Raw genomic sequence first — 23,195 nt, 5'->3', positions numbered from 1 at the left:
ATCAATGCATGCAACAGTTAAAAGGCAGCACACACACCAACTGGTATATCATTATAATTTATACCGAGTAATTAGCAAGCTAGTACTGTAGGCCTACTCTACATTCACTCTTCGATGAGGCTGCAACCACACACAACTGAATGTAAACATGTTTAAACTGTCTGTAGTCACAACTAAACAACACATGATCGAGGCACTGACAGTGCTGTCAAAGCAAGCAAATTAACCAAGTCATCTTGACTGAAGACAAATTGATATATCACACTCGTCAAATACTCAAACATTTTCGCTAGTTACAAGAAAAATACGTGCTCAATGACACAACAGCAATTTTGCATTTGGTTACAATGCTTAATTTAACTATCTAGCATGGTACTGTAGCCAAAGATGGCTAACTAACGGTACATTGTAACGCTCATCATAAAAATGAACCCGTCCTAGGGTCGATTTGCTAAGTTACAAAAATAATAACGTTTGCTAATATCAAATGGTCGCGTGGAATAATCACCTTCCTTATGCATTCTGCGTTAGTAAATTCTGCTTTCTTTAGTTACCAATCCCGTTCATTGAGTCCAACCACCCGGCGAATTAAGTGGCTAGCCTGCTAAACTAGCCAACGTTTAGTTGCCTTCTCCGCCCAACCCAACAACATACCACCCGACGAGCTAGTGAGTTGCAAGTGAAAATTAGCAACTAACTGTACAAGACGAAGGGAAGACAGTCGTTTATGTTTTTATAACATTGCAAATCCCAATTAAATCAAATACAGTGTAGCCATTAAAATAATGCATTTAATTCGAGTCTTAGAAAGAAAGGGCGTAAAAAAAATGTTCAACAAATCAGTCACATACCCTCAGCCATGATGGTTCCGTGGCTTTTTGGTTTGGTATCGCGAGATCACAGAGCTGAAAGTAGGCGGTGACAATAAATTCTCTATTCGACAGGTGTACCAGCATCTTTCCAAAGTTGCCTTGAAAAGCGATATGATATGCATTGTGAAATAACACACTAAGAAGTTTCCAAATCTGTATTGACTGCGTACATCTACCTTGCATATTGTTTCAGATCAATTCCACTTGTTCAGATTTATGAGAATGCATGCATTGCGTACTTGTGTTTAGCTATACCTACATGTTATTATGAATGATCTTCATAATAATTTGTGATTGGTTGAAAAGCGTGAGACATTTGCTGGGCATAAGGTTAAGTGGTACTTGCATTGTCTAGACTGGAGCCTGTTCTTAGCACAGATCCCCGAAACCTGCTTTTCTGAGATCTCTGCCCGGCCAGCAGTTCATGTGGGGAAAGGGAATAAGTCTGTGGCAATCACAACACCTCACATTGTGTGAAAGTGATACTTGGCTTTCTTCTTAATATGAGAAACTACTAACACACACACTATTCCCACATTTGTGCCAAGTGACAGTATTCAATTGTTAATATCAATGAGTCACGGATACTTGCTAAATCTAGCTTAATGTGTTGTGTGACAACTACATGATACACTATGTATACAAAAGTATGTAAACACCCCTTCAAATTAGTGGATTCGGCTATTTCAGCCACACCTGTTGCTGACAGGTGTATAAAATTGAGCACACCGCCATGGTCAACTGTAAGTGCTGTTATGGTGAAGTGGAAATGTCTAGGAGCAACAACGGCTCAGTTGCGAAGTGGTAGACCACACAAGCTCACAGAACTGGACCGCCAAATGCTGAAGCTCATAAAAATCATCTGTCCTCAGTTACAAAACTCACTACATTGGAGGCCATGTCAGCACAAGAACTGTTAATATGGAGCTTTATGAATTGGGTTTCCATGGCCGTGCAGCCACACACAAGCCTAAAATCACCATGTGCAATGCCAAGCGTCGGCTGGAGCGGTGTAAAGCTCGCCACCATTGGACTCTGGAACAGTAGAAACGCGTTCTCTGGAATGACGAATCACACTTCACCATCTGGCAGTCCGACAAACAAATCTGGGTTTGGCAGATGCCAGGGGAACACTACCTACCCCAATGCATAGTGCCAACTGTAAAGTTTGGTGGAGGAGGAATAATGGTTTGGCTTGGCCCCTTAGTTCAAGCAAAGGAAAATCTTAACATTCTAAACGATGCTGTGCTTCCAACTTTGTGGCAACAGTTTGGGGAAGGTCCTTTTCCTATTTAAGCATAACAATGCCCCCCCATCAACAAAGCGAGGTCCATACAGAAATGGTTTGTCGAGATTGATGTAGAAGAACTTGACTGGCCTACACGGAGTCCTGACCTCAACCCCATTGAACGCATTTGGGATGAATTGGAGTTTCTGAATGCGAGGCAGGCCTAATCGCCCAACATCAGCACACAACTTCATTAATGCTCTTGTGGCTGAACGGAAGCAAGTCCTCGAAGGACCAAGTTTGGGATACCCTGACCTGAAGTTTGGGATACCCTGACCTGAAGTTTGGGATACCCTGACCTAGGGGTTCAGACACCACATGATACACATGAGAACATGCTAGGAAGTAAGATCATGTGTGTAACAAAGAAGTAGATGTCTGGTAATATAACAAAACATTGTACACATCATTTTCATTAAAATAAAATACCCCAACAATTATTGGAGGGGGAATCATATTTTAGAAGAACTCACTACACAAGGTGACAATTTTCATAACATGAAAAATATACATCAGAATTTTGTCTTTGTACATTAGGCAAGTAAACTGCAAAAGTCCATCAGAGCCAGAATAAAATCAAACACCAGGAGAAAATCGAAGATCTGTGGGGGGGGGAATAAAACATGGCACAAACATACATTTTAAATCAAAACCCAGACACTACTACCAGCATGGAAACCTAATGTTAAAGCATGCACAACAAATCCTACCTACGACACCACACAAAGGAAATCAAGCGTTGTAAATTCACCTGTTTCATCAAGGTGACTTTAAGAGAAATAGCTTCCCTAAATCTCATCAGAATGTTAAAACAAATATAAGACCGTACATCACACATCTGGGGAAGGTTATTGCTACACCAAATGGTTACCAATATGTTTGATTATACATTGTACTGGTGTGAAGGGTTATAAAATAACACTTAAGCGGTTAACAATTTCTCTGACTTCTCTGAAACTAACTCTGGTTCAATACAGGGTGCAATTGCCAAGCAATTTAATAGGAGGCACTTTTTGAAAAATGTATAATTAAAAACCTAACTACGAGCTCAATTTGTGAATGCATGACTTGTAATGGCTATGTCCATCTCCAAAGAAACACACCTGAACTTGACAAATGAGGTATGTGATCAATTCGGGGTACATGTGCACCACGGTAGGGGAACTTCCTAATGGTGTTAAAAATCAAAAATAAAGACTTGCCTCTATAAACTTATTCATATTTTAAAATGGTGACTTACAGCAAATTTTCCTGAAGTGCTAAAGGTGAAGGAACCTAACATGACAAGCATGCTACAGAATGTGTCTATTCTAGTGCACCCTCTGCCATAAATGCCATTTTGGCCCGATATTCCGGTCATTCTAGAACCCGAACTCCGCTGTTCTCCAATAGTGGGATTCTACAACAGCATCGCATTCTTACCATTCTGCCTTCAAGGCTTCCTGTCCATCAAAGCAACCTGTAACATACCTACACTAATACACACTAGAGTGGATGTTGAATGGGGAAGAGGACTAAAAACTTCCAATAACTCACAGGGCTCAAATTCTACCTACAGAAGCACTACTTATTTGGTACTATGAGTCTTGCTGGATGGGTAGGAACAGTTTATATATTATCCAGTTTTAGGTCTGTGCTATATACAGATCTTTACAATCTCTTCCTGAAAAGTTCATAGACTTCAAAAAAATGTGTTTATTCATCTTCTGTTTTGTTGTTTTTGAGTTGGCACTTGTGTGGCAGTTTTCGGTCAGCATGTGGCAACAGCTGTTAAGTTCTATTGCCTATTGCGGCCTATTGTTGCCAGACGGTTTCTGCCAAATGCAATGAAGACGAGCCTGGCAATCGGGTAGTAGAGTGCAGGAAAACAGTGCCATGTTGTTTCTCAAATTGGAGACCTGTGGAAGACAAGAACTTGAACCTTAGAACATATTGATATACTGTAATACACTTCCAGTAGAGTGTCTTCAGAAAATGCAACAGGTATGAACAAAGTGTGAACAGTTGGATAAGTGACTCAGTGATGCAGTATAATAGCATCGGGACCTCTTCAAAACTACAAGACATGACTTGTGAAAGACCAAAAGTCCACTATTCTTACCCTGAAAAAGTGAAGCTAGATGCAGCTTGATAAAATTCACTCAAAGGCAGTCTCTTGGCTCTTTCTTACACAACGGGCCACTTTTCTTTTGAATTCCCCATGTCGGTCTTCCCGCCACTCTTTCTGCAGGGGGAATCAAAGGTGCAAAAACATTTAAGTTCAAAGATGATGACAGTTCTGCTCTCCACAAAAATACAAATTTGTTGTTTGAGAACCTGCAACATTCAGAATATATTCAGAATTATGTGCACTAAAGAGACAGAATCAAAATCCCCATTTACTCCTTTTGTCCCAAACAACAATCCACTGATTGTCTATGTATAAAGAACTAATCCGTGTGAGCTTAAACCGGTGATTTGGCCCCTCGGGTGAAAATGAGACTCACTGCAGCGTCAACATTGGCAGGCGAGTCTCCGTTCGGGTCCGCCAACATAGAGATAACACTAATCATGATGGTTTCCACTGTGTGGATGGGCAGCCAGCGCTCCTCAGGCTTCTCATAGCCGTACTTATCCTCACCAGGCTCGTGTAAAATAGATATACATACGTCACCGTTCTTGTCAACTGCAAACAGGACAAGAGACATGATATTAGACTTGTGTTCTATTGAAAACTTTCATGTAAACATCTATTTATTTATGTGTGTGTGTGTGTGTGTGTGTGTGTGTGTGTAAACAAGGATTTTGGTGCATTCCATAAAAATCTTTACTTTAATGAGAAACACAACTGATCCTCCAGAGGGATAGCTGACATTTCCCAAACAGTAAAACAGACCCCCCCCAAAGCGTACTAACACTTTGAGGAGAAGGGGAAAAAAACACCCAGTACAATTGACCCATACTTACCATTAGGGTGCCATATATCTGTGATAAATGTCATTTTAGGTGGCCTGAGAGGGTAGTCTTTGGGAAACGTGAGGTGTGCTTTGAACACACCACCTTCACTGTGAACATGAAGGCAGAGAGAAATGCCTGTCGTTATGGTCCAATCGCAGGGGGTTGGTAAGATCAAGACATTTTGACAGACAACTGTTGTACATGACGTATACATTAGTGGTGCTCGAGTTGACTCATAACCCGCAGTTCCCATGGTTATGGGGAGTTAGGTCTACTGCATTTTCTCCCTGGTCCCTAAACGTCTTTGCTTCGAGACTGAAGCAGAGAAAACAAATGGGTTGTTCGCGATAGCTGAACCGCGCACCACTAAAATACATACCCACATACAAATACTCCCCAGCTGACTCATCAACACATCCACACAGCAAACTCAGAGTGGAACTGGGCTGGCAGACTTACTAGCATGTGTCTGGTGGGCCGATGATTAAGACTTCCCATCTGTAGAGGTCGTTATCGTCTATCAAACCTGCTGAGAATCCCTCCACTGGGTTCTTATTGAGCTCTGGGAAATCAAGAGAAAACATTTGAACAGTTTTTTTTCCCATCCGAAATACACACAAAATATAGTAGTGTCTCTACGGTGATGTTTGACAGTGATGTTCTACGGTGATGTTTGACAGTGCCGTTCTACGGTGCTGTTTGACAGTGCTGTTCTACGGTGATGTTTGACAGTGGTGTTCTACGGTGATGTTTGACAGTGGTGTTCTACGGTGATGTTTGACAGTGCCGTTCTACGGTGCTGTTTGACAGTGCTGTTCTACGGTGCTGTTCTACGGTGATGTTTGACAGTGCCGTTCTACGGTGATGTTTGACAGTGCCGTTCTACGGTGCTGTTTGACAGTGCTGTTCTACGGTACTGTTTGACAGTGCTGTTCTACGGTGATGTTTGACAGTGCCGTTCTACGGTGATGTTTGACAGTGCCGTTCTACGGTGCTGTTCTACGGTACTGTTTGACAGTGCTGTTCTACAGTGCTGTTTGACAGTGCTGTTCTACGGTGCTGTTCTACGGTGCTGTTCTACGGTGATGTTTGACAGTGCCGTTCTACGGTGATGTTCTACGGTGCTGTTTGACAGTGCTGTTCTACGGTGATGTTCTACGGTGCTGTTCTACGGTGATGTTCTACAGTGCTGTTCTACGGTGATGTTTGACGTGCCGTTCTACGGTGATGTTTGACAGTGATGTTCTACGGTGATGTTTGACAGTGCCGTTCTACGGTGATGTTTGACAGTGATGTTCGACTTTTGAACTATATCCAGTCAATAAAGTGAGACATCCATCTCACTAATCAGTTTGTGGAAAATGCTGAAGTCAGCCTTCTCAGACTGAAAATGTTCCTCCGTGAACATAAATATTTCATTCCACAAATCATCCTTATCCCTAAAAAAAATCTAATAAAAAGTGATATCCCTATAAAGTGCCCATTATACCAAATAAACAGCTTCCTAAGTAGCAGTTTAAACTGAACTCAGAAGTTCACTGTGGTTTAGATGTGCTGTTACCGTGGCAGCCAGTCTCCTGCTGTGCTGAAACACCAGCACATTTAAACAACTGTACCCATCTGTCACATCCTGGGCTCTGGTCCTAAAAGAATCAACTTGGTATGTGGATTTCAACCACTTCATTTCCTCACGAAACAACCACTTCAACAGTGAAGTCAACCTATAGAGGGCATATTAAAATGATTCCCATAATGCACCTCTTATTGTGTAAATAAGTAGTCAAGCATTCTAAATACAGCAATTATTCATAAACGCTAACTTGATCAGGGCTTGCTCAGCTCCACCTTCACCTCAAAGCACAGAGCAGTACACAGTGACTACTGCTGTTACTGGGGGGTGAGCAGCTATTACTACGACTGCTGTTAATGGGGGGTGAGCGACTATTACTACGACTGCTGTTACTAGGGGGTGAGCGACTATTACTACGACTGCTGTTAATGGGGGGTGAGCGACTATTACTACGACTGCTGTTACTAGGGGTGAGCGACTATTACTACGACTGCTGTTACTGGGGGTGAGCGACTATTACTACGACTGCTGTTACTGGGGGTGAGTGACTATTACTATGACTGCTGTTACTGGGGGTGAGCGACTATTACTACGACTGCTGTTACTGGGGGGTGAGCGACTATTACTACGACTGCTGTTACTGGGGGGTGAGCCCCTATTACTACGACTGCTGTTACTGGGGGGTGAGCGACTATTACTACGACTGCTGTTACTGGGGGGTGAGCAACTATTACTACGACTGCTGTTACTAGGGGGTGAGCGACTATTACTACGACTGCTGTTACTGGGGGGTGAGCGACTATTACTACGACTGCTGTTACTGGGGGGTGAGCGGCTATTACTACGACTGCTGTTAATGGTGGTGAGTGACTATGACTATTAATGGGGGTGAGCGAGGAGTCAAAGGAAAACAGATGTAGTATCAATGATGTGTATAAACCCTGGACTGATAGGGGGCGCTGTATTGAAGCCAAAAGGGTAGCCATCTTGGCACTCAATTTTAAAAATATATTTTTGAAGCTCTAGTAATACATTTATTAACATCTACACTAGTTTCTGCAAAGTTTATTCTATCACAGACACCATACTTTAAAACTACAATATGTGAGCTAAATATAAAAATAAAATATATAAAAAAACATTTTTCTTTAAAGCATTTTATTTTGAGAGTAGTAATGTTACTGTCCCCACCACAATAGAAAATATGCAATTGTGTCCGTGAAACATTTAATTGAAATACTGTAAAACTCCATTTCTAGAGGACTGCTATCCTACTAAGGCGTACCAATATGGCCAACTGGTGGCTTCAAAGCCAATCAATAGCATCAGCAATCCAGGGTTTATATACAGTACTAGTCAAAAGTTTGGAAACACCTACTCATTCAAGGGTTTATCTTAATTTTTTACTATTTTCTACATTGTAGAATAATAGTGAAGACATCAAAACTATGAAATAACAGATATGGAATCATGTAGTAACCCAAACAAAGTGTCAAATATAAAATACAGTTTGATTTAACACTTTTTGGGGGTTACTACATGATTCAATGTGTTAATTCATTTTCTTTATGTCTTCATAATTATTTTTACAATGTAGAAAATAGTCCAAACTAAAACCTTTGAATGAGTAGTTGTGTTCTAACTTTTGACTGGTAGTGTACGTTATGAAGTAGTACATCCCTTTTGAACAGCAACCCTGGCGATCATGTTTAGGGACAGCGAAGGCCACTGGAACACAGCCACATGGGGCTTCAGATTGAGCTGTTCTCAACTGAGAAACTTTGGCAAGGTGCAGCAATAGCCAAGTAAAACACAACGATAAAGCGTAACTCAGACTACATCGAGTCACTGTCGAGGAAACAGACGGTGGTTGTATTTTACGAACGTTTTAATGAAAAATATGGATTACAGCAAACAAATTAAGGCACACCGCTACGGATTTTCAACAGGTGTACACGGTAAGGGTTTAAATTCCGACCTTCGGCGACTCGATGTAGTCGGAGATACAGTCCACACACACGTCTCCGCTCAACTTTATTGAAGTCAAGTAAATCGCGGAGTTTAATTGTACTTGGCTAGAAGCAGCAGTATGTTTATGCATGTCTGTCTAGCTTTTAAATGTGTATGAAAAAGGAAATAAAATAGCATGGTGAAATCATGGGCTATTGTACACAATTTATTTCTATATCCCCCTTCAACATAAAAAAAATGGAACAATATAAACATGGTATCTATCACTCTGAATAGGTAATTGAAGTTTGACAGGCACAGCCATATTAGGCTAGCTAGGTACATTTCTGAATGTACACCAGGCACCTCGGTTATTTGCGGTAGCTAGCGAGCTACGCATTGCCGTCAATCCAGGAAATCGATGGCGTGCAGGGATTATGCCATGCCTAGTTAACCAGACATTATGCTGCCCTTTACTGTGAAGAGACCATTTGTTCTGCATGGAGGGAAAAACATCAACACACATATATATAAATATATAACGGGTGGTTCAGTAAAACTCCTGCACAGCCCTTAATTTAAAAATCAAGCTGCCAGCTGTCCAATGACCACCGACTGGTAGTTGACGTGTGTCTGATAACGTTGAGTTAGACATCGACATCACGTTCAAAACAAAGGGGTGGGATATTACACACGTTACGTTTAGCTTGCTATCTAGTTAGCTTAGCTAAAGTTGAACCATATAAACGTGAACGTTATCCCCAAACATACACGTGGATGGCTAGCCACCGAACGACTAAATATTACCCCAAACTTGGTGGAAAGATAGAAAATAGTGTTGCGATGTTAGTTAAATTACTGCCAACTGTAACGTTAGTTCGCTGCCACTGGTTAGCTAACGTGAGATGATTTAGCTTAACGTTGACACAACGAGGGGGTTTAAAGACCACATATTTTATTTGACTCGCTATATTCAACTATCAAAATGAAGTAAGCCAAGATGTGACATTTCACACCATATACACGATAGTAGTTAGATAAAAGTAAAAGCCGAAACAAAGATTTTACGTGGGCCAAATGAGATGGATTAAGCTAACGTTAGCTAGCATAGCAACCCGACCAGCGGAAAAAAATCAACCGTTTATAACTAAGTATAACGTTTTAAATGAGTTGACGTTAGCCATCAGTTTTATAAATTACCTGCCAGCTGTCTCCTGAGTAACAGTGCTGCCTGAGGCTCCGTCATGTTTTTTTTTAACAACTTGGATTACAAAATGACAAATGTTAATATTGCTTGGTGAGAGAATTAGCTAGCTATCTATTTTCAATAAATAACGACAGCGCCGGTGCAGTTCTTCTTCTTCGATATAACAGCAGTCCGTAAACAAACGTTAACGGTGCATGCCACCACCTACTGTGCTGGAGTGTGTGATTAATCCCGGTTTACAATTCTTCTTCATCATCTTCTTTGATGAGGTTTAACGGCGGTTGGCATCCAATACATGTTACCTTAGCGCCACATACTAGACTGGAGTATAACTCCCTTACACTTTGCTTGAAAATAATAATAATTATAAATACTCCTACTTAATTTAGTACTTCTAAAAAATTAAAAAATAAAGAGCCCTACTAATAGACCCTCCCCCGTCCTAGAAAAAAAATACAACCCCGTCCAACCTCAATGATCCTACACTTTCCCTCTCTTCAACATACTGTAATGATATAATACTTACAACAATATAGCAACACTTTCTCCACTGTTTCATCGACCATACACTCCAGACACAAACCACTCACGTGCTGCCAATCAGATGTAATGACGAGTTCAATGAACAATGTCCTAAACGCAATCGAGCAAACAACACCTCTTCCTTCCTAATCTGACCTTTCAATCTTTGTCCATCCACCTTTCTTTGTGAGGCATATAAATGCCGGCCCTTGGGCTCAGAGTCCCATCTCTTCTGCCACACATCAATCAAAATGGCTCTGATCTTACATTTGTCCTCACCTCTGCTCAGTGGAACATTCATTATCAATTATATCTTGTTTCAAAGCTCTTTTAGCTAACTGGTCTACAATTTCATTCCCTTCCACACCCGAATGTGCTGGGACCCAACAGAATCTCACTAATACACATATTCTCTCAATTCCCCATAATTACATTAATAACCTCCAACAGAAGGTCACTCCTATCAGATTTACCAGATGATCAACTATTTAATCCAGACAGAGAATCTGTGCAAACTATAATTCTAACAGGTTGTACGTCCTCCACCCACTGGAGGGCAACTACTATGGCCAACAGTTTAACTGAGTATACCGACAGTTCATCTGTTAGTCTTCTACATATCAGCACATCAAATTCAGGAATGTAAACGCCTGCTCCTGCGCGTTCACTTTCTGGGTCCTTGGATCCATCTGGGGCCTTTGGATCTATCTGTGGCCTTTGGATCCATCTGTGGCCTTTGGATCCATCTGGGGCCTTTGGATCCATCTGTGGCCTTTGGATCCATCTGGAGCCTTTGGATCCATCTGTGGCCTTTGGATCCATCTGGGGCCTTTGGATCCATCTGGGGCCTTGGATCCATCTGGGGCCTTTGTATCCATCTGTGGCCTTTGGATCCATCTGGAGCCTTTGGATCCATCTGGGGCCTTTGGATCTATCTGGGGCCTTTGGATCCATCTGGGGCCTTTGGATCCATCTGGGGCCTTTGGATCTATCTGTGAAAAGTGGTAAAAAAGCATAACTCTACCAATGTAATAGTCAACCAGTTTTCCTATATCAGTGGCTTCGGACCAATCTTTATTTTTTTCTACCAAGGTTAGATGGACAACAGGATCTGGGAGTAACCATGGAGGAACATCCCCTATCACCACAGAAGGGCCAAGCTCCAACTCCCCCAAACCACTCTCATAAGCAAGCTTTCCAACTGTCCAACCAAAACCACTGCCTTGTCTACTAGTATATTCCCAACAGTCATCTAGAACAGTAGCAGTGGGATGCTCAACCTCACAGCATTCGACCTAACACTATAAGCAAATTACGATTTTGTTGTGCCGTATTTTCCATCTAGGGACTGAATATACTCTCCTGCAACCCGCCTCAACCAATGGGGTACGGATCTGCTGTTGTTATACTTTAGAACCGGAACCCCCATCAGAAGCTAGCCAGCTAACTAGCTACTAGCTAATAGTCAGTTAGCCACTGCTAGCAGTCTTCACCGTTAACTCGTACAACAGCCAGCCTCAGCTCGGTCAATACCTGCCAGTCTGCACAGCGCGATATCAACCCAGAGCATATCGGACTGCTTTTTCTCTACCACATCTCTGGATTCCTACCGCAAGCTCTGAACTTTTACACCGGATCGTCGCAGATAGCGAGCTGTAATCCAAATGGCTGACACCTCTGTCCCGAAGCAAGCACCAGTTAACCTAGAGCTAGCCTCGAGCTAGGCCCATCTCCCGGCTTGCCGAAGAGGTCCACCAGCTAATTCTCAGACAGAGTTCAGTGTGTCAAATCGGAGGAGGGCATGTTGTCCGGACCTCTGGCAGTCTCGTTGGGGGTGCCACAGGGTTCAATTCTCGAGCCGACTCTTTTCTCTGTATATATCAATGATGTCGCTCTTGCTGCTGGTGATTCTCTGATCCACCTCTACGCAGATGACACCATTCTGTATACATCTGGCCCTTCTTTGGACACTGTGTTAACAATTCTCCAAACTAACTTCAATGCCATACAACACTGCCTCCGTGACCTCCAACTGCTTTTAAATGCTAGTGATTGCTGCCCGCACCCACCCGCCCGACTAGTATCACTACTCTGGACGGTTCTGAGTTAGAATATGTGGACAACTGTAAATACCTAGGTGTCTGGCTAGACTGTAAACTCTCTTTCCTTACTCACATTAAGCATCTCCAATCCAAAATGATATCTAGAATCGGCTTCCTATTTCACAACAAAGCCTCCTTCAGTCATGCTGCCAAACATACCCTCGTAAAACTGACTATCCTACTGATCCTTGACTTCGGCGATGTCATTTACAAAATAGCCTCCAACACTCTACTCAGATTACATCCAGTTTGCTATCACAGTGCCATCCATTTTGTCACCAAAGCCCCACATACTACCCACCACTGCGACCTGTATGCTCTCGTTGGCTGGTCCTCGTGTAACAGTATAGCTTCCGTCCCTCTCCTCGCCCCTACCTGGGCTCGAACCAGGGACCCTCTGCACACATCAACAACTGACACCCACGAAGCATCGTTACCCATCGCTCATCAAAAGCCGCGGCCCTTGCAGGGCAAGGGGAACAACTACTTCAAGGTCTCAGAGCGAGTGATGTCACCAATTTAAACGCTATTAGCGCGCACCACCGCTAACTAGCTAGCCATTTCACATCGGTTACACTCACTACATATTCGTCACCAAACCCCCTGGCTCCAGGTCATCTATAAATCTTTGCTAGGTAAAGCTCCGCCTTATCTCAGCTCACTGGTCACCATAGCAGCACGCGCTCCAGCAGGTGTATTTCACTGGTCATCCCCAAAGCCAACACTTATTGGCCGCCTTTCCTTCCAGTTCGCTGCTGCCAATGACTGGAACAAATTGTAAAAATCACTGAAGCTGGAGTCTTATATCTCCCTCTCTAACTTTAAGCATCAGCTGTCAGAGCAGCTTACTAATCACTGTACCTGTACACAGCCAATCTGTAAATAGTACACCCAACTACCTCATCCCCATATTGTTATTTATCTTCTTGCTCTTTTGCACCCCAGTATCTATACTTGCACTTCATCATCTGCACATCTATCACTTCAGTGTTAATTCTAAATTGTAATTATTTGACCTCCGTGGCCTATTTCTTGCCTTTACCTCCCTAATCTTCTACATTTACACACACTGTACATATATTTTTCTATTGTGTTATTGACTGTACTTTTGTTTATGTGTGACTCTGTGTTGTTGTTTTTGCCGCACTGCTTTGCTTTATCTTGGCCAGGTCACAGTTGTAAATGAGAACTTGTTCTCAACTGGCCTACCTGGTTAAATAAAGGTGAAATAAAAAATAAAAAATATCCAAAGGCATCTCACCTGCCTCCACGAGTAGGCACATACAGACATTGATTTAAACGCATATCAACATATATCCGTAAAGCTATATACTGGATTGTTCCATGAACTAAACACCCGTCATAAATTGTCGTCCTGATCAGAGCTCTTTAAATATCCCCCCATGACGGTCTATCATCACCCCGTTCATAACCAGAGACAAAGCACATAAGATTCACCACCTTCTTACACTATGATTGAACATTTAGGTAATATTACAGGTAATATTACTGCGTGTTTCCAACCACAAGGTATAACCCCCCCCCCCACTCCAAATCTTATTAAATAATCCCAGGGGAACATATATGACCTCGTCAGGTAGACGCTTAAACATTGCATAGCCCAACTGATCATGACCTCGTCAGGTCCCAACTGATCATGACCTGGGTCTATATATCCACAGCATATTAAGGCTGAACACATCTCATGTATGGTTAAACCAGAATCCAAAGAAGAGTCAACAGTATCCCTTTTCTTATACACATTAACATAAGCGTTTAAAATCTCCAACCTGCTTATTTATATACTTCATCCAGAGTCACCCCACCATGTATCCTAGCAAATGTCTCCCCCAACAAGTCAGTTTTTCTTTATCAGATCCCGGACCTTTTTTGACCCATAACCAAAACTGGAAGTCGAGCATCTTCCAGTCCTCTTCTTCAACATAGAGCATACATCCCCCAGCTCAGTACCCTGCCTATTGTAGAGCAGAACTGTCTCCATGTATTTCTCCCGACAGACTTAATGACCCTACATACTAAAGCTCTCTTCCTTTGAAAATCAACTAGATTCTCAGGAGTCATATTTGCACACAACACTCTGTAAACCCTATTCAGTTCTCGTATAGCAGCAGTCTCTTCGGTCCACCAAGGAACCACCTTCCTTTTCTCACCCACTTCACACACTGGCACATATACATTTGCAGCACTTAAAAGCAGAGGTCACAGAAGGCAGCACATACATCAACCCGGCCTCTCTAAAGACAAACTGTCCAACAGACTTTAAGTAATGATCACCAAACTTTTCCCAGTCTGCTTTATGAAACCACCATCTTCTGAATGGTACTCTATCTGGGGGTGGCAGGTAGCCTAGTGGTGAGAGCGTTGGTCCATCGAATCCCCGAGCTGACAAGGTAAAAATCTGTCCTTCTGCCCCTGAACAAGGCAGTTTAACCCACTGTTTCTAGGCCTTCATTTTAAATAAGAATTTGTTCTTAACTGACTTGCCTAGTTTAATAAAGGTTAAATAAAAATCTGGAATAGTAACATCAAAGTTCATGGTACACGAAATCGGGAAATGATCACTTCCAACAGTAGAATCATTCATTACATTCACACATATACATCAACTCTTGTACCACATTCATCGTTAAGACATACAGTGCATTCGGAAAGTATTCAGACCCCTTGACTTTTTCCACATTTTGCAACGTTACAGCCTTATTCTAAAATTGTTTAAATAATTTTTCCTCCTTCATCAATATACACGCAATACCCCATAATGACAAAGCAAAAACAGAAGACTGAAATATAACAAAACATTTGATTATTTATTTTTTTGCTGATTAATTATGAAAAATATGAATAACATTCCACCCATGAGGCCACTAGAGGGCGATTTGGTCATTTGACTTCAGGAAAGGGTTCTACTCAATGGTGTGTTGGATACCACCCATATACGTTTGCTTGACACCCCCTCATTATTATATTAGAGGAATAAATGAAGAAATAATATAAATGAATGAAAATGGGATTTATTATTTAAATGATTAATGATGTATTTATGTTTGTATTCATTCATTCATGTATTTATGTATCTATTTATATGTGCATTTATTTATTCATGTATTTATGGGTGAATGTATTTATTTATAAATATGGCAGGTTTGATCCTCCATACATCAGGACCACAACCATGGATTCCATTCCGATGACCACACTGATTTAATCTGCAATAATAACTTTAAAATGTAAGTATTCATGTTGTGTTTGTCGAGGATTTGACGGCTTTTAGGACTAAGCAGGTTATTGAGAGTGCCCTCCTAACACATTTTCAACAACTTTTTTATTTTATTTTTTTAAATCAGTCAGCGACTATAAGCTCTGTGGAAACACCGTAGCACTTTAGAAAGTGACAACTGGGATATTTGTGTACAACTTAGTCAATATGTTTTACTGCCTAAACCTGTTTCAAACTAGTAAACCGGAATCATGTAATTAACTTTGGTCGGTTTTGATTATACTGTTTCTCTAAATAAACATGCAGTAAATGTGGTTTATTTAGATGTTACACATCTTTATTTCACCTTGATTATCAAGCATTTTAGGAATTTTATAAGTGAGAATTCACTGTTTTTTTAAAACTTTTCTAGCCATATCAATCAAATGTATTTCATAGAGCCTTTTTTATATCATCAGTTGTCACAAAGTGCTTTACAGATACCCAACCTAAACCCCTAAAGAGCTTTACAGATACCCAACCTAAACCCCTAAAGAGCTTTACAGATACCCAACCTAAACCCCTAAAGAGCTTTACAGATACCCAGCCTAAACCCCTAAAGAACTTTACAGATACCCAACCTAAACCCCTAAAGAGCTTTACAGATACCCAACCTAAACCCCTAAAGAACTTTACAGATACCCAACCTAAACCCCTAAAGAGCTTTACAGATACCCAACCTAAACCCCTAAAGAGCTTTACAGATACCCAGCCTAAACCCCTAAAGAACTTTACAGATACCCAACCTAAACCCCTAAAGAGCTTTACAGATACCCAACCTAAACCCCTAAAGAGCTTTACAGATACCCAACCTAAACCCCTAAAGAGCTTTACAGATACCCAGCCTAAACCCCTAAAGAACTTTACAGATACCCAACCTAAACCCCTAAAGAGCTTTACAGATACCCAGCCTAAACCCCTAAAGAGCTTTACAGATACCCAACCTAAACCCCTAAAGAACTTTACAGATACCCAGCCTAAACCCCTAAAGAACTTTACAGATACCCAGCCTAAACCCCTAAAGAGCTTTACAGATACCCAGCCTAAACCCCTAAAGAACTTTACAGATACCCAACCTAAACCCCTAAAGAGCTTTACAGATACCCAACCTAAACCCCTAAAGAGCTTTACAGATACCCAGCCTAAACCCCTAAAGAGCTTTACAGATACCCAACCTAAACCCCTAAAGAGCTTTACAGATACCCAGCCTAAACCCCTAAAGAACTTTACAGATACCCAACCTAAACCCCTAAAGAGCTTTACAGATACCCAACCTAAACCCCTAAAGAGCTTTACAGATACCCAACCTAAACCCCTAAAGAGCTTTACAGATACCAGCCTAAACCCCTAAAGAACTTTACAGATACCCAACCTAAACCCCTAAAGAGCTTTACAGATACCCAGCCTAAACCCCTAAAGAGCTTTACAGATACCCAACCTAAACCCCTAAAGAACTTTACAGATACCCAGCCTAAACCCCTAAAGAACTTTACAGATACCCAGCCTAAACCCCTAAAGAGCTTTACAGATACCCAGCCTAAACCCCTAAAGAACTTTACAGATACCCAACCTAAACCCCTAAAGAGCTTTACAGATACCCAGCCTAAACCCCTAAAGAACTTTACAGATACCCAACCTAAACCCTAAAGAGCTTTACAGATACCCAGCCTAAACCCCTAAAGAACTTTACAGATACCCAACCTAAACCCCTAAAGAGCTTTACAGATACCCAACCTAAACCCCTAAAGAGCTTTACAGATACCCAGCCTAAACCCCTAAAGAACTTTACAGATACCCAACCTAAACCCCTAAAGAGCTTTACAGATACCCAGCCTAAACCCCTAAAGAGCTTTACAGATACCCAACCTAAACCCCTAAAGAGCTTTACAGATACCCAACCTAAACCCCTAAAGAGCTTTACAGATACCCAACCTAAACCCCTAAAGAGCTTTACAGATACCCAGCCTAAACCCCTAAAGAGCTTTACAGATACCCAACCTAAACCCCTAAAGAGCTTTACAGATACCCAACCTAAACCCCTAAAGAACTTTACAGATACCCAACCTAAACCCCTAAAGAGCTTTACAGATACCCAACCTAAACCCCTAAAGAACTTTACAGATACCCAGCCTACACCCCTAAAGAACTTTACAGATACCCAACCTAAACCCCTAAAGAACTTTACAGATACCCAGCCTAAACCCCTAAAGAACTTTACAGATACCCAGCCTAAACCCCTAAAGAACTTTACAGATACCCAACCTAAACCCCTAAAGAACAAACAATGCAGGAGCATTGGGAAAAACTCCAGAGAAGGAAGAAACCTAGAGAGGAACCATGCTCTGATGGCTGGCCAGTCCTCTTCCTAAAGGTGCATTAAAACAAGCATTTTCTTATCCCTCTTGTATGTCTGTCCACAGAGCCCAGGATAGGAGTACCCAGAAATGTAGTGCATCTATTTTCACCAGTAGATGGAGAAGAAGATACCGGTCAGTGATCATATCTCCAAAACAAGCTTGGGTAAGTTCATGATACATTGTCACACTTGACTGCACTGTAGGTATGATTTAGAAAAAGCCTCTTGAGGGAACATTATATAAATCAAATCAAATTTATTTGTCACATACACATGGTTAGCAGATGTTAATGCGAGTGTAGCGAAATGCTTGTGCTTCTAGTTCCGACAATGCAGTAATAACCAACAAGTAATCTAACTAACAATTCCAAAACTACTACCTTATACACACAAGTGTAGGGGGATAAAGAATATGTACATAAAGATATATGAATGAGTGATGGTACAGAGCGGCATAGGCAAGATACAGTAGATGGTATCGAGTGCAGTATATACATATGAGATGAGTATGTAAACAAAGTGGCATAGTTATAGTGGCTAGTGATACATGTATTACATAAAGATGCAGTAGATGATATAGAGTACAGTATATACGTATACATATGAGATGAATAATGTAGGGTATGTAAACATTATATTAGGTAGCATTGTTTAAAGAGGCTAGTGATATATTTTACATCATTTCCCATCAATTCCCATTATTAAAGTGGCTGGAGTTGAGTCAGTGTGTTGGCAGCAGCCACTCAATGTTAGTGGTGGCTGTTTAACAGTCTGATGGCCTTGAGATAGAAGCTGTTTTTCAGTCTCTCGGTCCCAGCTTTGATGCACCTGCACCTCGCCTTCTGGGTGATAGCGGGGTGAACAGGCAGTGGCTCGGGTGGTTGTTGTCCTTGATGATCTTTATGGCCTTTCTGTGACATCGGGTGGTGTAGGTGTCCTGGAGGGCAGGTAGTTTGCCCCCGGTGATGCGTTGTGCAGACCTCACTACCCTCTGGAGAGCCTTACGGTTGTGGGCGGAGCAGTTGCCGTACCAGGCGGTGATACAGCCCACCAGGATACTCTCAATTGTGCATTTGTAGAAGTTTGTGAGTGCTTTTGGTGACAAGCCAAATTTCTTCAGCCTCCTGAGGTTGAAGAGGCCCTGCTGCGCCTTCTTCACGATGCTGTCTGTGTGGGTGGACCAATTAAGTTTGTCTGTGATGTGTACGCCGAGGAACTTAAAACTTACTACCCTCTCCACTACTGTTCCATCGATGTGGATAGGGGGGCGTTCCCTCTGCTGTTTCCTGAAGTCCACAATCATCTCCTTAGTTTTGTTGAGTGTGAGGTTATTTTCCTGACACCACACTCCGAGGGCCCTCACCTCCTCCCTGTAGGCCGTCTCGTCGTTGTTGGTAATCAAGCCTACCACTGTTTTGTCGTCCGCAAACTTGATGATTGAGTTGGAGGCGTGCGTGGCCATGCAGTCGTGGGTGAACAGGGAGTACAGGAGAGGACTCAGAACGCACCCTTGTGGGGCCCCAGTGTTGAGGATCAGCGGGGTGGAGATGTTGTTGCCTACCCTCACCACCTGGGGGCGGCCCGTCAGGAAGTCCAGTACCCAGTTGCACAGGGCGGGGTCGAGACCCAGGGTCTCGAGCTTGATGACGAGCTAGGAGGGTACTATGGTGTTAAATGCCGATGAACAGCATTCTCACATAGGTATTCCTCTTGTCCAGATGGGTTAGGGCAGTGTGCAGTGTGGTTGAGATTGCATCGTCTGTGGACCTATTTGGGCGGTAAGCAAATTGGAGTGGGTCTAGGGTGTCAGGTAGGGTGGAGGTGATATGGTCCTTGACTAGTCTCTCAAAGCACTTCATGATGACGGAAGTGAGTGCTACGGGGCGGTAGTCGTTTAGCTCAGTTACCTTAGCTTTCTTGGGAACAGGAACAATGGTGGCCCTCTTGAAGCATGTGGGAACAGCAGACTGGTATAGGGATTGATTGAATATGTCCGTAAACACACCAGCCAGCTGGTCTGCGCATGCTCTGAGGGCGCGGCTGGGGATACCGTCTGGGCCGGCAGCTTTGCGAGGGTTAACACGTTTAAATGTTTTCCTCACGTCGGCTGCAGTGAAGGAGAGGCCGCATGTTTTGGTTGCGGGCCGTGTCAGTGGCACTGTATTGTCCTCAAAGCGGGCAAAAAAGTTATTTAGTCTGTCTGGGAGCAAGACATCCTGGTCCGTGGTGTTAAACAGACGTTCTCCAGACGTTCTCCAGACGTTAAACAGACGTTAAACAGACGTTAAACAGACGTTAAACAGACGTTCTCCAGAACAGATCATGTTTCTACTTTTGTTTCTTTACTCCTCTACAGCCAAAAGTGTTAAGAAGACAGACAAATAACAAACAAGATTTTGCAGGTAGCAGAGACATGGGTGTTTCTAATAGTCTTTTTGATAAGGTAATATTTTCTATTATTTTTTATAGTTGAAGGCAATGAAGGATATTGTTTGAGTGCAAGACATTTAACTGACTGCCAAATGGAAATTTAGAGGAGCCATCACATATTATCCATGCTTATTGTTGTGAACAACATGCAATATCATTTAGACATCTTCACGGTTGTGTCCAAAGGCTACAGACAAACAGCAGCACTGTCTCTCTGTGTTATTTCATTTCAAAGTTGCATAATGGCCTGTTATGTTGTCCTGGTAACTGCTTTGCAGGATACATAAAGTTCAATCTGTTAGGATATCTGGGCTGTGAAGAGGTATCCCAAATTCTGGTGTGTCACTTAGTGTTTACTCCAAGTCCATTCTGTATTTTGAGAGCTTTTGAAATCCTAACATTTTGAATGCACAAGTAGTCCACTCGACTTATATGTTGAAGTAGCCTAAAGCAGTTGAATGACAACAGGCTTTTTTTGTACTTCAAAGTTACCTTGTATTTGGCTCATTTATTGAGCTGTTGGATCCGAACATTTAGTATTGTATGTAGAGTGCAGTAAGAGATAGCAATGTGTTAGTTTCCAATGTGGCCATTGGCTTGTTTTCAACATTGCATCACAGTGAAGAACTGTGTGATTGCATATGCCCAACCCAGAGGGGGCTGGCCCCTGTGCTGACTGTTAACTTAATATCCCCGCAGCATATTACCGTTTGAGCCTGAGGAGGATTTCCTGCATGCTCTCCGTCTCTGTCTCAGCTTTGGAGACAACACACTGTGACTTCCCATCATCATCTAGAAACAACATGTTCAAGATTTCAAGACTTCATTAACCAAAATGTAAGATATATTTTTTATTTTATTTTTTTTATTCAGTCTGATCGTATGGGTTAAAGTAGCCTACTGTTGACGTTGCCATTACGCTGAGTTCTACAACTGCGTTTCTGACCTGTCATATAACTCAAGTTATATTCTAACTACAGAACCCATGTCCATGTGTGTAGGCTATATCATGTTTAAAAAACATACCTAGTTGCAGTGGTGTAAAGTACATAAGTAAAACATACTTTAAAGTACTACTTACATAGTTTTTTGGGGGGTATCTGTACTTTACTATTTACTATTTTTTACCATTTTTACTTTTACTTCACTACATTCCTAAAGAAAAATCATGTACTTTTTACTCCATAACATTTTCACTGACAATCAGTAGTAGTCGTTACATTTTGAATGCTTAGCAGAACAGGACAATGGTCCAATTCATGCAGTTATCAAGAGAATATCCCTGGTCATTCCTACTGCCTCTGAGCTGGTGGGCTCACGAAAACAAAGAATATCTCTGGTCATCCGTACTTTCTCTGATCTGGTGGACTCACGAAACAGAGAATATCCCTGGTCATCCCTACTGCCTCTGATCTGGTGGGCTCATGAAACAGAGAATATCTCTGGTCATCCCTACTGCCTCTGATCTGGCGGACTCACTTAACACAAATGCTACGTGTTGGAGTATGCCACTGGCTATCTGTAACATACAAACACAAGAAAAGTGTGCCATCTGGTTTGCTTAATATAAGGAATATGAAATGATTTATACTTTAAATTTGACTTTTGATCCTTAAGTATATTGAAGTAATTACATTTACTGCTGATACTTAAGTATATTTAAAACAAAATACTTTTAGACTTTTACTCAAGTAGTATTTTACTGGGTGACTTTCACTTTTACTTGAGTCATTTTCTATTAAGGTATCTTTACTTTTACTCAAGTATGACAATTGGATACTTTTTCTACAACTGCCCAGTTGTTGGTGTGTTTATGTCTGAACAGTGCCATTGCATTGTGGTATGTTGCTCTGGGAAGAAGAAGCTGCACACATAATTGTTGTATTGTTGCGATGGACCTGACAGATTCTCTCAGAGTTTACTGCTACTGTTGACGTAAACAACCACCGCAGCTATCGTTTTAAAAAGCATCAAAATGCGTGATTACATTGCATATTTATAACATACAGTGTGATATTAGTGAACTATGTCAATATTAGTCAAAATGTCAATGTATTTAATTTGCAAATCACTGAGGTGTTGTAATAGCTGATACGTCGAGGACAACAAGATTCAAATAATTATATCTTGCCCCAGATTCTTTTGAATACCACTTTTGATTGAATCGAGTTCTAACTACATCCTACCATTAGGCCTAACGGGGCCTTCTGTTTACATGCTCTAAATCAATAGCTTGAAACACAGAGGACATCCCATCAATCAGATCTCCTACTGTATTCAGAGGTTATCAGCCCAGAAAAAGTCTATAACAAACACAGGAAAGTTAAACATAAACAGTTTTGATAAAGATAAACCCTTTTGAACTCTGGCCACCATTGTTACACCATAAATTGCCTGTTTAACAACACACCTTGTGTTCTGAATGACATAGTGATGTAACTATGGTTACTTCTTTGTCAGAAACCCAGGAGGAGGAGGCTGGTGTATCTGTAGAACGTTGACGCAGACAAATACTAATGTACATTGAGACACATTGTAGAGGATTGCTAAACTCTTCTTCCTTCCTCTTCATCTAACAACCACATTTATCCGGTTTACAGCATTTTAAAATTAGTTCCCACTATTCTGATTGGTCTGTATCGCAAGGGTGATTTGCAGTGTTTCCTCAAACAAGATTAACATAT

At 41.7% G+C, this 23,195-nt stretch overlaps 3 protein-coding genes across 5 annotated transcripts in view; 1 reads left to right on the top strand and 2 right to left on the bottom strand.

The window, feature by feature from the left end:
- The window catches only part of LOC115119473 (rabankyrin-5-like), a 40,168-nt gene extending 37,720 nt beyond the window's left edge, over window positions 1-2,448 (bottom strand). The window contains exon 1 of one of the 2 annotated variants that reach the window (XM_029648285.2): window positions 852-2,448. In XM_029648285.2, coding sequence (XP_029504145.1) covers window positions 852-861 — 10 coding nt within the window. In that variant the 5' untranslated portion in view covers window positions 862-2,448. Of the gene's footprint in view, window positions 1-508; window positions 830-851 lie in introns of those variants that run through there. The other variant, XM_029648283.2, reaches the window with a different exon arrangement.
- Window positions 2,449-2,553: 105 nt separating this feature from the next.
- LOC115119476 (ubiquitin-conjugating enzyme E2 G1-like) lies at window positions 2,554-10,077 on the bottom strand. Its single transcript, XM_029648293.2, has 6 exons — window positions 9,818-10,077; window positions 5,557-5,659; window positions 5,107-5,204; window positions 4,647-4,825; window positions 4,262-4,384; window positions 2,554-4,058 (listed from the first exon to the last, which is right to left on the bottom strand). Exons 1-5 carry the CDS (start codon window positions 9,861-9,863, stop codon window positions 4,298-4,300), a joined length of 513 nt encoding a protein of 170 aa, XP_029504153.1. The 5' UTR covers window positions 9,864-10,077; the 3' UTR covers window positions 2,554-4,058; window positions 4,262-4,297.
- spns3 (SPNS lysolipid transporter 3, sphingosine-1-phosphate (putative)) overlaps window positions 8,533-23,195 on the top strand; it is a 39,738-nt gene continuing 25,075 nt past the window's right edge. The window contains exons 1-5 of one of the 2 annotated variants that reach the window (XM_029648290.2): window positions 8,533-8,625; window positions 15,611-15,696; window positions 18,146-18,245; window positions 20,438-20,524; window positions 21,211-21,348. The gene's annotated coding sequence lies outside the window, so the exon portion shown is untranslated. The remainder of the gene's footprint in view (window positions 8,626-15,610; window positions 15,697-18,145; window positions 18,246-20,437; window positions 20,525-21,210; window positions 21,349-23,195) is intronic. The other variant, XM_029648288.2, reaches the window with a different exon arrangement.

This window comes from Oncorhynchus nerka, linkage group LG10, assembly GCF_034236695.1.
Source record: "Oncorhynchus nerka isolate Pitt River linkage group LG10, Oner_Uvic_2.0, whole genome shotgun sequence".
Classification (NCBI taxonomy): domain Eukaryota; kingdom Metazoa; phylum Chordata; class Actinopteri; order Salmoniformes; family Salmonidae; genus Oncorhynchus; species Oncorhynchus nerka.
This window is presented reverse-complemented; position numbering and strand designations above follow the sequence as displayed.

Excerpts from the sequence above, each read along its gene's own strand:
- LOC115119476 (XM_029648293.2), bottom strand. The coding sequence starts at position 9,863 with ATGACGGAGCCTCAGGCAGCACTGTTACTCAGGAGACAGCTGGCAG. Across the intron at positions 5,660-9,817 it reads ACTCAGGAGACAGCTGGCAG|AGCTCAATAAGAACCCAGTG; the intron begins GTAATTTATAAA and ends TTGATTTCCCAG. Across the intron at positions 5,205-5,556 it reads GGCCCACCAGACACATGCTA|TGAAGGTGGTGTGTTCAAAG; the intron begins GTAAGTCTGCCA and ends TCATGTTCACAG.